This window comes from Alexandromys fortis, unplaced genomic scaffold, assembly GCF_014885135.2.
Source record: "Alexandromys fortis isolate MF-2015 unplaced genomic scaffold, M_Fortis_MF-2015_v1.1 scaffold_146, whole genome shotgun sequence".
NCBI classification, from domain to species: Eukaryota; Metazoa; Chordata; class Mammalia; order Rodentia; family Cricetidae; genus Alexandromys; species Alexandromys fortis.
In genome coordinates this window covers 1,216,711-1,228,289 of record NW_026068042.1, presented here as the reverse complement: position 1 = coordinate 1,228,289, position 11,579 = coordinate 1,216,711, and the positions used below count along the sequence as shown (strand labels likewise).

Here is an 11,579-nt window from a genome sequence, read left to right as displayed (position 1 = left end):
GTAGTATTTTTAACCTCAAGCTTAGGAATCAGGTGGCTTAAAAGGTTGCCCAGTCTAGTGACCTTCACCTCTAGACTCCGTGACTGCCAGGAAAGGAGGAGTTCCATTTGGGCCTCTAATATCGTCTGGGACCCAGAAAGATTTGTCCAATGAGCAAAAGCTGCCAAAGTCACCCCCACTCCTGCCAAATCAAATAGGCAGGAGCCTTGGGGCCAGTCCTCCTCCTGCCGGGGTGCCAAGCTAGCAAGAGGCTGGGGCATGACCGGGTTAATTCCCAGGGCCCAGGGAACCCAAAAGGGTCGGAAACAAAAGCTCACCTGCCCTCCCAACATTTGGGGCCCAAGAGGGCATTCAAAATGCAAACTTTAATAAACAGCAGGTCAAATAAGGATTCCTCTAGAGTGAGAACAGCAGAGCTGGTATTAGGGCCTCCAGGGTTCCTGCTTCCTCCCCTCCAAGACGTGGAGGTAGGAAGCAGCGGGCCCTGCTGAGGAGGAGTGGTGCCCAGCTCCGTGTAAGTCCACCTGTCTGAGGCCCTAAGTTCCACAGAGCAGCAATGTGTGGCGCTTAGTGGGCCCCCACCAGGCCCAGAAGGTCCTAGGAGTGTGGCAGGCTAGGAGGCCAAAATCCGCAGTCAGATTCTGAAGCTTTCCTCCCGGCCATCAATGTGGCGGAGCCGCAAGTAGACATCTGTGCCAATGCCCTGCAGAGACTGCAGCTGCAGGGAGCCACCGAGATATTCCGCATAGGCCCTGGACGTGGGCAGCCCGAAGCCAAAGCTGGGGGCAGTGGATAGGATAAGATAGGATAGGATAGGGGGCTTCAGAAGTTTGAGTGTCCTGGTCCACCCTTCCCCCCCATCTTGGGCAGGTGGGTCCTCACCCATGCATAGGTCCTGACTGGCCGCCACTGTGCATATCCAGGTGGCCGAAGAGGGGGCTGATTCGGGGGTCCTGGGTGCTGGCCTCGGCTGTGGTGAAGTGGTAGTCCATGACTCGATCTAGGTCTTTGTGAGCAATTCCTCCACCCCGGTCTGAAATCCTGGCAGGATGTTGACAACATGGATTTGGTCAGGTTTGATGAGGTCTCACTGGCCCCCTAAGCAGACAGTACTGAGTCTGACTTCCTGTTCCATCTAAGGGTGGAATGTGGCTTTATTTATCTCTGTTACCCTGTCTGGGCCATAGATTGCTTATACCTTCTCAGGGGATTCGAAATTTATTCTTACTCCCATCAAACACCATTTGCACAACTTCAGGTTCCTCAGCTGGCCCTGGCAATCTCAGGATCAAAGAATGTCTTTCCTAACCTGGGTCCAACTCCCAGAGGTGGGCAGGTTCTGGTTTGAGGTCCTATAGCGTTAGAAATAGTGCCCAGAATCTTCATCCACCCCAGCCCGGCTCTACTTGAGCAAACCTGATAATGAGATCAATATCATTATTGGCGATGGTGATGACCACATCAGGAACATTGTACGGAGTATCTAGGTGACTCTCCATTGTGGCTCTATTCAGGAGAAAAAGACCAGTAGATGGTAGCACCCTAGTTTTTGTCTTCCCCCACCCAACGCAGCCAGCCTACCTACCTCATGGCATTCTTGAGCAGCTCAGGCAGGATATAATCCAGCGGCATGGGGATGAAGGGAAAGCGGGCAGCCACATGTCCATTGATGCGGACTCGAGGGGCATTGCCATACTTGTGCTCACACAGGCGTCTGTGGATACAAAGGTTCAGGTTTTCCCTGGAGCTGTAGTTCCCAACGTGTAATTCTTCCCAGGGTGCATTGGGCAACACATGGATACAGTTTTGCTGATCACATTAAAGGGCATTTCTGGTGTCAGATGAATAGAAGCCAAAGGTTGCTGTAAACAGTTTATGCAAAATGCAGAAGAGTCCTCCACTACCTTAAGATGCCAATAATGGAGCTGGAGAGATCGTCCACCTGCTCTTGTGGAGGACTCAAGTTAGGATCCTTGCCCCCGTGATGGGCAGTTCACAACTGCCTCTAATTCTAGTGCCAGCAAGACTGCTGGGCACCAAACACACACATGATGCATATACATACATGCAGACAAACAGTCATGCACATAGAAAACAACGAACTCTTGGAAGAAATGTCAATAGTGCCACTGCTGAGAACCCTGCCTAAACTGCACATGGATCTCTGAGTTCGAGGCCAGCCTGGTCTACATTAGAGAGTTCCAGGACAGCTAGAGCTACCTAGTGAGACTTGATCTCAAAAAAAGAAAAAGAAATGGCTTAGTGGGGGCTAGAGAGATGGTTCAACAGTTAAGAGCACTGGCTTCTCTTGCAGAGGACCTAGATTTGGTTCCCCAACACTCACACGGTGGTTGACAACATTCTCCTCTTTCCTCTATGGTGCTGCATATGTATGGCACACACAGACACAAATGTGGGCAAAACACCCATACACATAAAATATTTTAAAAAAAAAAAAAAAGCAAAACAGCAGGCAGTGGTGGCGCACGCCTTTAATCCCAGCACTCGGGAGGCAGAGGCAGGCGGATCTCTGTGAGTTCGAGACCAGCCTGGTCTACAAGAGCTAGTTCCAGGACAGGCTCCAAAACCACAGAGAAACCCTGTCTCGAAAAACAAACAAACAAACAAACAAAAAAAGCAAAACAAGCCAGGCAGTGGTAATGCACACCTTTAATTCCAGCACTTGGGAGGCAGCGGCAGGCAGATCTCTGTGAGGTCTAGAGAGCAAATTCTAGGACAGCCAAGAACAGCTAAGGCTACATAGAGAAACCCTGTCTCAAGAAGAAAAAAAAAAGAAAAAAACCTTGCCCTAGACCATACAAAGACTCAGACCGACATTTTTGTTGACCCTGAGACATCTACCCCCTGCACCATTCTAGCCTTACCTGGCAAAATCCACCCATTTTTCGATAATCTTCTTTGGTGACAGACGAGTACAGATGATGCCCACAAAATCAGGCTGGCAGGAAAGAAGAAAGTCAAAACTAGCAAAACCCCACCCCACCTCAGCTGCCAAACACCCACAATCTCAGGAATGCCAGGGCAGCCCCAAAGCTCACCCCCGGCCCCTTACGTGCCCACCCCCCACTCTCGGGTCAGTCTTGGGGTCAGCTCCACCTTGTCTTCATGCAGCGCCAGGTGATGGGTAGCCAGCATGCGGATCCCTAGTCTTGAAGTCAGAGTCTTGTCCAGGAAGTACCGGACCAGCTTTTCATCCTAGAAAGAGGGGGCCTGTGAAACCTCTGTCCCCTCTCAACCCTCCTACTTCAGCGGGCCCATTCTCCATTGCCTCTGACCTCTATGTGTTTCCGGCTCTCACGAAGCCCCTCGGCTAACAGAGTGACCACGTCCTTGTGGTCATCCAGCAGCTGTCGCACCAGCTGGCAGTACCGGGCCTCATCTGCCTGGTCCTTGATCTGCAGGTCACAGAGTCCTAAGCATAGTGGTCCAACCCTGACCTTGGCCCCTCACCCTGCTCAACCCAGCCTCACCGGAGGGAAGTCTGTCAGCTTCTGGAAGGCCCGGATATATAGCTCATGCTGCGTGGAATAAGTATGGGAATTCACGGAGCTGCCACAGACACTTGAGTAGAAAACAGTTACCCATAGGGATCACCACCCAACTCAATTAGCAAGGTCCAAGCCCCCAGACCCTTCCAGTACCCACTGATCAGGTAGTCTCCGCCTCTGATGTCCCGAGGCTTAGTCCCATCTGGACCTGATACCTTTCAGCAGGCCGGGGCTCCCCATCTGCCTCTCGGGCAGTGTGTATACTGATAAAGTCCCCTCTACCTTACCACGTGCAGTATGGTGGGATTGCAACCAATGATGAAAGGAAGGCTGCGGAAGCCCTTGATGCGGTGAGCAATCCTCACTGGTAACTCCTGCTGCAAGTAGCGGCCACTTTTCTGTAAGAAAAAGAGGGGAGGGCCTAAGCAGCTGGCTAGAGTTTCTGGAGCAGAGAGGAAAGAGAGAGCCTTACCAGAAGGTGGCTGCCGTCCTGTGAGCGGCCAGAATAGAGCATCATGGTGGGAGTGAGGCGGACTGAGGGCTAAAAGGGAAGGTGGACTTTGAGCACCAGACATTCAAGACCCGCCAACCCCACATTAGCTCAACCCTTTCCCTGAAGACTTATCCCAGCTTCCCTTCTGCTAATCACCCAGACCTCATACCTTCTCTGCTGCCACGTCAATGGCTGACTGGTTGTAAAAGGAGGTGACCGTCTTGGAGCGCTCCCTGGCCAGCTCTACATGGTGTGTATCGGTGGCTGATGTTGAGCGAGTCCTGAGTGACAGTGAGGACCCCAAGAGGGGCCGGAGTGAAGGCCCTCTCCAAGGGCCACTGCCCAGCACAAATGTCAGTATCATTGTCCTGTTTCTTTGTTGAACTAGGCTGCCACTACAGGGCTGAGGGAGGACCCGACACGCAGTAGTGACCCCCCCCCCCAAGCGAAGCAAAGAGTGTGTAGGGCTTTTCTCAGAATTCAGGGATGTCGGTCCTTCGAGGATGCTGACTTGCTCAGCGCCGGCACGACAGCTTCCATCTATTGGAGTGGCAGAAGTCAGTGGTAAGGATCCGAATCCAGATGGCTTGCACTATTTCTCCAAGTGCACGCCAGTATCCTTAGACCTAGACAATCTTGCCCAGCCCTTACAACCACCATGTCCCCAGACACTCAGGCCGAGCCGAGGTTGGACAACACTCTCAGGGTGCCCTACTCTTCTATGTGAAACTTAACCTGACGGCGTGTGTGCGCGCTCAGGTCAGCGGGTGGAGTAATCTCCAGTCCACTCTAGCCGTAAAACCTCTCCTCAGCTCCCTCAGGTTCTGGACCACCCCATTCAGGGGGTGGATCTGGCCCCTAATCGGCTTTACTGGACCCGAGCCCTTAAAGACGCGCCTGCTTACACGCATAGCGTATGGGAGAACAGGGTGCATGCAGCAAAGCTGCAGTCCCAGAGTTCCCCATCGGAGCTCCCCTCCTCTGGGTCACTTAGTCCGGCCAGGGTCCCCCCATATGGTAGATGCCAGCCCCCGCCCATGCGCACTCCCGCGCAGAGTGGAGGCTGAGGACGTGTGCTGCCGAGCGTCTGCTGGAGGGGTTCTGCACTAGTTACTCCACTTACCGCGAGGCCAGACGCTGGGCCGGGCCGGGGTCCGAGCGGAACCGCCGCGGCAGTCGACCTGCCCGGCTAGCCGAGCTCGCCTGCGCCCTCCTCCGTTGTAACATCGCGCGGGCTGTGTGTGCCCAGTGCCTCCTGGGAGTTGTAGTTTGGCCACTAGGACTCGCGTGGGCTCCTGCCCACCAGGCTATCCCCTAACCCCTTCAGATAAGTAGTTTAGCTCCCTCCGGTGGTCCCAAAGTTACCAGTGACTTATCATCGACTCTACCCTATGTTCTATAAAATAAGCTCCCTGAGGGCAAAGTGCTAGAGAACAGGAAAAGCCCTTAGATGTGTACAGAATAGATCGACCTGTTTCTCTAAGGTCCCATCCTTTAAGCTGCTAACTCACTCATGGTCTGCCTGGTTCAAACTCCCCTCAGCTCCCTTAACACCCGAGGAAAGTTAGCTAGTTTCTCAGTGCTCTAATTTTGTTATTGGCAAAATGAGGAACTCTGTAGGTTATATGAGTTTATATATCCAAGCAGCCTAGAACAGGGCTAGGTGTGGAATTCGCACGAGCGTTACTAATTCTACCTGCCTGCAAGTTAACGTGAGTGGGTGACTTTTCTGACCCACAAGGGAGGTAGGGTGTTTCAAATAAATAGCCCTCTACTCTGAGGAAGAAAACAGTTAGGGTGTGATGGGTGTGCTAGTAGCTTCACAGGAGGTTGCGAGAGAACATGGCCAAGATACTGGGACCGGATAAAGAACAGCCTGGGTGATGAGGGAATGACTGGAGAAATATGGAATCCGGGAGGTAGGGGTGGCCAACAGCTGGGAGTTAGGAACCACCCAATGATTTTGGTTTTGCTTTGAGACCAGTCTCAAATGGTGAGTCTCACTATTGTGGACAGACTGGCCTGGGACTCTCTATCCTCCTGCCTCAAGCCTGGGAAACTGATCCTTCCTACCTCAACCTCAGCTTCCTGGCAAGTGCCACCACACGTGGGTTCCCTAAGGGTTTTAATTGTCCCCTCCTCTTTAGAACCCCCTAGCTGAGGTGATGGGAAGATGGACCAGATGGCAAAAAGAACTACTAAGACAATTTAGCCGAAAGAGGATGGGGAGATTTTCAGAGTGTGTGTGTTGATTGCTTAATATTTAAAGATAGAGCTGGGCGATGGTGGCGCACGCCTTTAATCCCAGCACTCGGGAGGCAGAGGCAGGCAGATCTCTGTGAGTTCGGGACCAGCCTGGTCTACAGAGCTAGTTCCAGGACAGGCTCCAAAGCCACAGAGAAACCCTGTCTCGAAAAAAAAAATTAAAGATAGAGTGTCAAATAAAGCAGAGGTTTTCTTTGAAAATGTGCTGCTATGCCGGGCGGTGGTGGCGCACACCTTTAATCCCAGCAGAGGCCGGCAGATCTCTAAGTTTGAGGCTAACCTGGTCTACACAGTGAGTTCTAGGACAGCCAGGACTGTTTCACAGAGAAACCCTGTCGGGGAGGGGGAGGGGGGAGAAGGAAAAAGAAAAACAAATGTCCCGATTTGGGGGTGGAATCCCTCACATGGATGATGGATGACCTGACTGAGACACCTTCCAGACTTGCTTCCTCACTCCAATCCTACCCCCCCCCTTTTTTTATTTTTTACGACTTCCTGGCAACATCCTGGTACACAGCCAGGAGGCCATTCAGCTCTGGCTGGCAGGCATAACTTTAGCACGTGGAAGAAGGAAGAGAGAAGGGTGACAGCCTTCATCACAAGCAAAGACTCGAGTGCCTATTGGGTTCCTGGACTTGCGGGTCACGTGGCTGCAGCGTGGACGGGAGCCACCCCAGGCGACGACTGCAGCAGCCAGTAGGCGGAGGCGTCTGGCGACTGCTTCACCTCGTTTAACCCGACTCTAAGCTAAGGCTTCACAGGGACTGGGTGCAGCTGCCGGCTATCTAGGTGGGGCACACACTTCCTTAGCTCCTGTTCATAAAGCTGCCGGCGCATTGGAAGCTTAGAGGTGGTTAGGCACTCTTCCAAGTGCTGTAACTTCTATCAGATGGGTACTGTTATCGTCTTCCTATTACAGAAGGTAGAATTGGGACACAGAAAGATTAAAAAGATTCGTCTCTCTCTTCTCTGTCCTCACTCCCGCATTCATCCTACGGCAGTCACACCCGTGGCCTCTCAGTGGTTCGTCAAACATATTGGGCTTATTCCACCTCTCACTGGCTGATCTCTCTGCAGGGAGCACCGTTACCCTAGATATCCACATTACATGTTTCCTCATCTTCCCCGGGGTTTCACTCAAATGGATGAAGCTCACACTGTCCATCCTAATTAAAATACCAGTGGCTTCCATCTCCCTCACTCTGCTTTCTCTTGCCTGGACCATTATCACCCGTTTCTTTGGTTTTGTTTTAGTTAGTTTTAGGGTTTGTCTTTTGTTTGTTTTTCTTTTTTCTTTTTTTGAAACAGGGTTTCTCTGTGTAACCCTGAATGTCCTGAATGTCCTGTAGACCAGGCTGGCCTCTGTCTCCCAAGTGTTGGGATTAAAGACATGCGCCATCATTGCCCGGCTATCACCCATTTCTTTTTTTTTTATATTTATTTATTTATTTATTTATTTATTTATTTATTTATTTATTTATTATGTATACAGCATTCCTTCCATGTATGCCTGCAGGCCAGAAGAGGGCACCAGACCCCATTACAAATGGTTGTGAACCACAATATGGTTGCTGGGAATTGAACTCAGGACCTCTGGAAGAGCAGGCAATGAATGCTCTTAACCTCTGAGCCATCTCTCCAGCCCCCTGTCACCCATTTCTTGTCTGTACTATTCTCACCAATAACATGCGCACTGTGGAGAGTATATATATCCATATACTGCACACGCGGGGCTGGAGTGATGGCTCAATGGTTAAACACACTGGCTGTTTTTCCTGAGGACCCAGGTTCACTTCCCAGAACCCACATGGCAGCTCACAACTGTCTGTAACTCCAGCTCCAGGAGTCCCAGTGCCTTCGCACAGATATACACGCAGGCAAAATACCAATGTACATTAAATAAAGATAAGGAAAAAAAAACCTGAAAACCTGTGCGCGCTTATGAATGCTTGGCTTTAGTTTTAGGCTTGTTTCTAGCTAGCCTTTTTTTTTTTTTTTTAGCTTGAACAACCCATTTCTCTTCGTCTTCATGTTGCGCTGAGTCTTGATTACCTTATCTAACTGCTGTTCATCACGCTTTCCTAGTTCCTCTGGCCCCTAGCTTGCTGAGCCCCAGCTAGTTGGCTCCCTTTTCTCTCTGCCCACCAGCCCCACCTAAGCTTCTTTTACCTTGTTATTGGCCATTCAGCTTTTTATTAGTATTAGACCAATCAGGTGCATTAGGCAGACAAAGTAAAACATCAACATATCTTTATCTACTTAAAAAAAATGCAACATACACAAAAACAATACATATTTGCATAGTTAAACAAATGCAGCACAAATGCAACACATCTTTACATAGTATATTCCACTATATACACGTGTGTGTGTGTGTGTGTGTGTGTGTGTGTGTGTATCTTGTTCAAACAGGATCATGCTATATAACTCAGAACTCAGGCTGGCCCAAAGTTTACAATCCTCCTGACTCAGTCCTTGAAGCACTGGAATTACAGATGTGTGCCACCAACATGACTTTTTCCTTTTCCTTTGAGACAAGGTTTCTCTGTGTAACCCTGGCTGTCCTGGAACCCACTCTATAGACCAGGCTGGCCTCGAACTCACAGAGATCCACCTGCCTCTGCTTTCTGAGTGCTGGGATTAAAGGCATGTGCCACCACCGCCTGGTCCAATATCACTTTTTATTGTTTTGACTTATTATTACTTCATTGTTATTGCTATTTTATGGTTGTTTGTGGTTACTAGGTATTGATAGGAGGTCCTCAACCTTACACGTAATGTGGTCTCTTCGCATGTTGACTAGGAATGAACTGACCCAATTACGTAAGACAGAAAAAGTGGTGTGGCGGATGAGGCTGAATCATAAAGTAACTGTGGCTTCCACCTTTTTGTTGTTTTGTTTTTAGAGACTGGGTCTCAGTATGTAGCTCTGGCTAGCCTGAAACTTACTCTGTAGACCAGGCTAGACTCAAATTTGCAGCGATCCTCCTGGCTCTGCTTCCCACGTGCTGGGATTACAGGGCTGCACCATCATGCTCAGCTGTGGCTCCTGTCTTTCTCCTCACATCACTCTTTCTAATCCAGGGGAAGTCAGCAACAGATAACAAGAGTTCGGAAATAGGCCGAAATCCTATTTGCCTGTATTCATTTCCATGAGCTGTTATAACAATTTGCTACAGGTTTGGTAGTTTGCAACATCACAAATTAATTTTCTTTTTCTTTTAAAAAAATGTGTGTGTGATGCATATGTGAAAGTACAAGTGTGCACGCACATGTGGAGATCAGAGAACAGTTTTGTGGAGTTGATTCTTTATTTTATTTTATTATGATTTTTTTTTTTTTTTTTTTTTTTTTTGGTTTTTCGAGACAGGATTTCTCTGTAGCTTTGGTGTCTGTCCTGGAACTAGCTCTTATAGACCAGGCAATGGAGTTGATTCTTGTAGGGGAAAAGGGCCAACCAAAACACACACACACATACCCTGGCCCTGAAACCAGAGCCAGTGAAAGAACCCACCCTGGCTCTGAGACCCGAGCCAGTGAGAGAAATACTTTAGCCCCAAAGCCAGCACCAAAGAAATACACTCTGAGTCTAAAACCAGAGCCAAAGAAATGCACTTTGGCCTTAGAAAAAGAGTCAGTGAGAGAAATATGCCCTGGCCCCAAAACTACAGCCAAAAAACTAAATAACACCAATGAGAGAAACACAGTTTGGCCCTGAAATCAGCCAATTCCAACCAATTCCTGAGCAGGGAAATCTAACCAATTCCTCTTCTCCCCGGGAAAAGGAAAAGTCCGCCCCTAAGAAGCCCTATATAAGCCCTGCACCTGTCAGTTTGCGGCTGCTCTTCTTCCACTTGGTAGAGGCAGCCAATCTCCTGGTTCTTCCCTCCCAGTACATCTCTTGAATGAGGTTAGGGTGAAGACTTTCTTTTGCTGGAGCAGAGACAGAGCAGAGTTGTTACAGCTTCACTGGGGAAGCAGAGACAGAGGAGCAGAGTGTAGCTGGGGGGTTGTAACACTATCTCTGGGGAAACCTCCTAGCCTAGCAGAGTTGTTACACTGTAGGGCACTGGAGCCAAACTGTAACAACTTCGCTGGGGAAGCCCTCTCCTGCCTGAGCAGTGCTGTCACTTTGGGGAAACCTTCCCTAGAGCAGGGCTGAAAGCTGCTAAGCTGTACCTATGCTATTCCCGGCTCCCAGCGGCCGGAATACACTTCCATCTGAGCTGTAACGCTCAATATTCTCTGGCCCCCAACTGCCAGGATCCCTTTCCTTACGAGCCACAATGCTTACAGTTCTGTCATTCCACCTGTTAGATTTTGGGGTGCAGAGTAAAGAGACAGAAGGTAGAAAGAGGGGCTGGAGTGGTGGCTCAGAGGTTAAGAGCACTGGCTGTTCTTACAGACGTTCTGCGTTCACTTCCCAGCAATCACATGGTGGCTCACAACCATATGGGACCTGGTGCCCTCTTCTGGCCTGCAGACATATATGCAGGCACAACAGTATACGCATAATAAGTAATAAATCTTTTTTAAAAAAGGTAAAAAGAGACCAGAGTTTGACCTCAACAGAAAGAACTGTTATTTCAAACATCAAAGAACAGACACTCTCCCATGGGAAAAGAGTTCTGCAAAAGGAGGTTACCTGGGGACCATAATGGAGGCAAATGAAAGGCTTGAGAATGAGGAAGTTAAAACAGCTTCAGGGAAGTCTACAGTCTCTCCACCCTGGAGTTGTTTGTCCACACAAAGCCATTTTATCCTTAGAAACCACCTTGCCTGACTGTCAGGGAGCAAGTAATGGGGGCGGGGGTGACTCAGTCAGGCCATAGCAGTGAACGGGAAAAGGCTGCAGTGTCTACACAGCGGCACTGGATTTCAGCAAGCCTTAGTTCATTGGTCAGAATCTTGCAGAGTTTGGTCAAAGTTTATTCTGACCTCACACCAGCTTCATGTGGGTTCTAGGGTTTCAACTCAGGTCATAAGGTTTGTGCAGCAGGTAAACCTTTATCTGCCGAGCAATCTCATCTAGCTAAATATTTCTGATTTTCTTTAGTTCATAAGTCTTATATAGGTGTCTGTTGGGGAATATTATTTTAAGGTATGTTACTTTTATTTATTCTGTGGAATATTTGTTTAATGATATAAGGATGTGTTGCAGCCGGGCTGTGGTGGCGCACGCCTTTAATCCCAGCACTCAGGAGGCAGAGGCAGTTGGATCTCTGTGAGTTCGAGACCAGCCTGGTCTACAGAGCTAGTTCCAGGACAGGCTCCAAAGCCACAGAGAAACCCTGTTTTGAAAAACCAAAAAA

The 11,579-nt window shown here is 49.5% G+C and overlaps 1 protein-coding gene across 2 annotated transcripts; it reads right to left on the bottom strand.

Annotated features, from left to right (window-relative positions):
* Positions 1-331: 331 nt before the first annotated feature.
* On the bottom strand, positions 332-5,225 carry Bckdk (branched chain keto acid dehydrogenase kinase). 2 transcript variants are annotated; one of them, XM_050165854.1, is made up of 12 exons: positions 5,126-5,225; positions 4,172-4,542; positions 3,982-4,050; positions 3,792-3,907; positions 3,492-3,582; positions 3,297-3,416; positions 3,118-3,216; positions 2,886-2,959; positions 1,586-1,714; positions 1,417-1,506; positions 883-1,041; positions 332-779 (listed from the first exon to the last, which is right to left on the bottom strand). In XM_050165854.1, exons 2-12 carry the CDS (start codon positions 4,364-4,366, stop codon positions 635-637), a joined length of 1,287 nt encoding a protein of 428 aa, XP_050021811.1. In that variant the 5' UTR covers positions 4,367-4,542; positions 5,126-5,225; the 3' UTR covers positions 332-634. The 2 variants fall into 2 exon arrangements, with proteins under 2 accessions (XP_050021811.1, XP_050021813.1); XM_050165856.1 differs by having other exon boundaries at positions 3,492-3,539; positions 3,797-3,907.
* Between the last annotated feature and the right edge of the window lie 6,354 nt (positions 5,226-11,579).

Coding starts and splice junctions, on each gene's coding strand:
- Bckdk (XM_050165854.1), bottom strand. CDS start 4,366: ATGATACTGACATTTGTGCTGGGCAGTGGCCCTTGGAGAGGGCCTTCA. Junction 1,715..2,885: donor AAATGGGTGGATTTTGCCAG/GTAAGGCTAGAA, acceptor TTGTATCCACAG/ACGCCTGTGTGAGCACAAGT. Junction 1,042..1,416: donor GATATTGATCTCATTATCAG/GTTTGCTCAAGT, acceptor ACATCCTGCCAG/GATTTCAGACCGGGGTGGAG.